Below are 958 nucleotides of genomic sequence, written 5' to 3' on the forward strand. Positions count from 1 at the left end.
GGGGCCGCGGGTGGGGGGGGTTACACGTGTCTGGGGGTGGGCGAGAAAGGGGGGGTGGGGGTGTTATTTGGGGAATAAGCAGGCTTCCAAGCTGCCCGAAGAAGGCGAATATTTTACCTCGGTGTTACTATATATATATCTATCTATATAGCCTTAAGGATAACAAAAATCTTAGCAGAAAGCAAAATCCCAACCCCGCTGTTGTCCGTGTTATTCAGACATGACTGGACCAGACGGGAAGAGGGCGAGGACAGCGTACACTCGCTACCAGACCCTGGAGTTGGAAAAGGAATTCCACTTCAATAGATATCTCACCCGCAGGAGGAGAATAGAGATCGCTCACGCTCTCTGCCTCTCCGAGCGCCAGATCAAAATCTGGTTCCAGAACAGGAGGATGAAATGGAAGAAGGATAATAAACTGAAAAGCATGAGCTTAGCCTCGGCGGGCAGCGCCTTTCAGCCATAAGGTCTAGAGGAGGAATATCGAGGGAAGAAGAGGAGGCGAGAAAGAAATCCGTAAATAAATAAATAAAACGCCGCAGATCTTAGTTTCCGAGTACTGTACAGTGAGGCACCTTCTTTTCGGCATGTTGTTGATATTCTAAACCAACGCGTATGGTACCGTTATCCCAGGACTGAGTTCATGTCGTGTTCTGTTTGTTATTAAATTTGGGTTTTTAAATCTTTCCTTTTTTATATAATTAAATTTTATTTCCAGATGCTCCTCATGCTCTTGTTGTTCTTCTAAATGTCTGTGTCCGTGCTCTCTTGATGCTTTCTGGAAAGCTAGCATGTTTTATGTGAGCCCTTTAAATGTTATAACTTATTTATAAATCGAGAACAGATACGGTTGTTTATTTGTTGGGTTTCTTTTCTTTATTCCCCCCCTACCCCTTTCCTGAGTTTACTGCTTTTGGTGAGTTGTTCTCTGCCTAAGCTAAAAAAACGGGGGTTCCTG

General features: G+C 44.6%; 1 protein-coding gene across 1 annotated transcript; it reads left to right on the forward strand.

The window, feature by feature from the left end:
* Positions 1–216: 216 nt before the first annotated feature.
* On the forward strand, positions 217–952 carry LOC104410105 (homeobox protein Hox-B5). Its single transcript, XM_010020180.1, has one exon. It carries the CDS (start codon positions 221–223, stop codon positions 464–466), a length of 246 nt encoding a protein of 81 aa, XP_010018482.1. The 5' UTR covers positions 217–220; the 3' UTR covers positions 467–952.
* Positions 953–958: the final 6 nt, after the last annotated feature.

This window comes from Nestor notabilis, unplaced genomic scaffold, assembly GCF_000696875.1.
Source record: "Nestor notabilis isolate BGI_N333 unplaced genomic scaffold, ASM69687v1 scaffold27458, whole genome shotgun sequence".
Lineage (NCBI taxonomy): Eukaryota > Metazoa > Chordata > Aves > Psittaciformes > Psittacidae > Nestor > Nestor notabilis.

Coding starts and splice junctions, on each gene's coding strand:
- LOC104410105 (XM_010020180.1), top strand. CDS start 221: ATGACTGGACCAGACGGGAAGAGGGCGAGGACAGCGTACACTCGCTAC.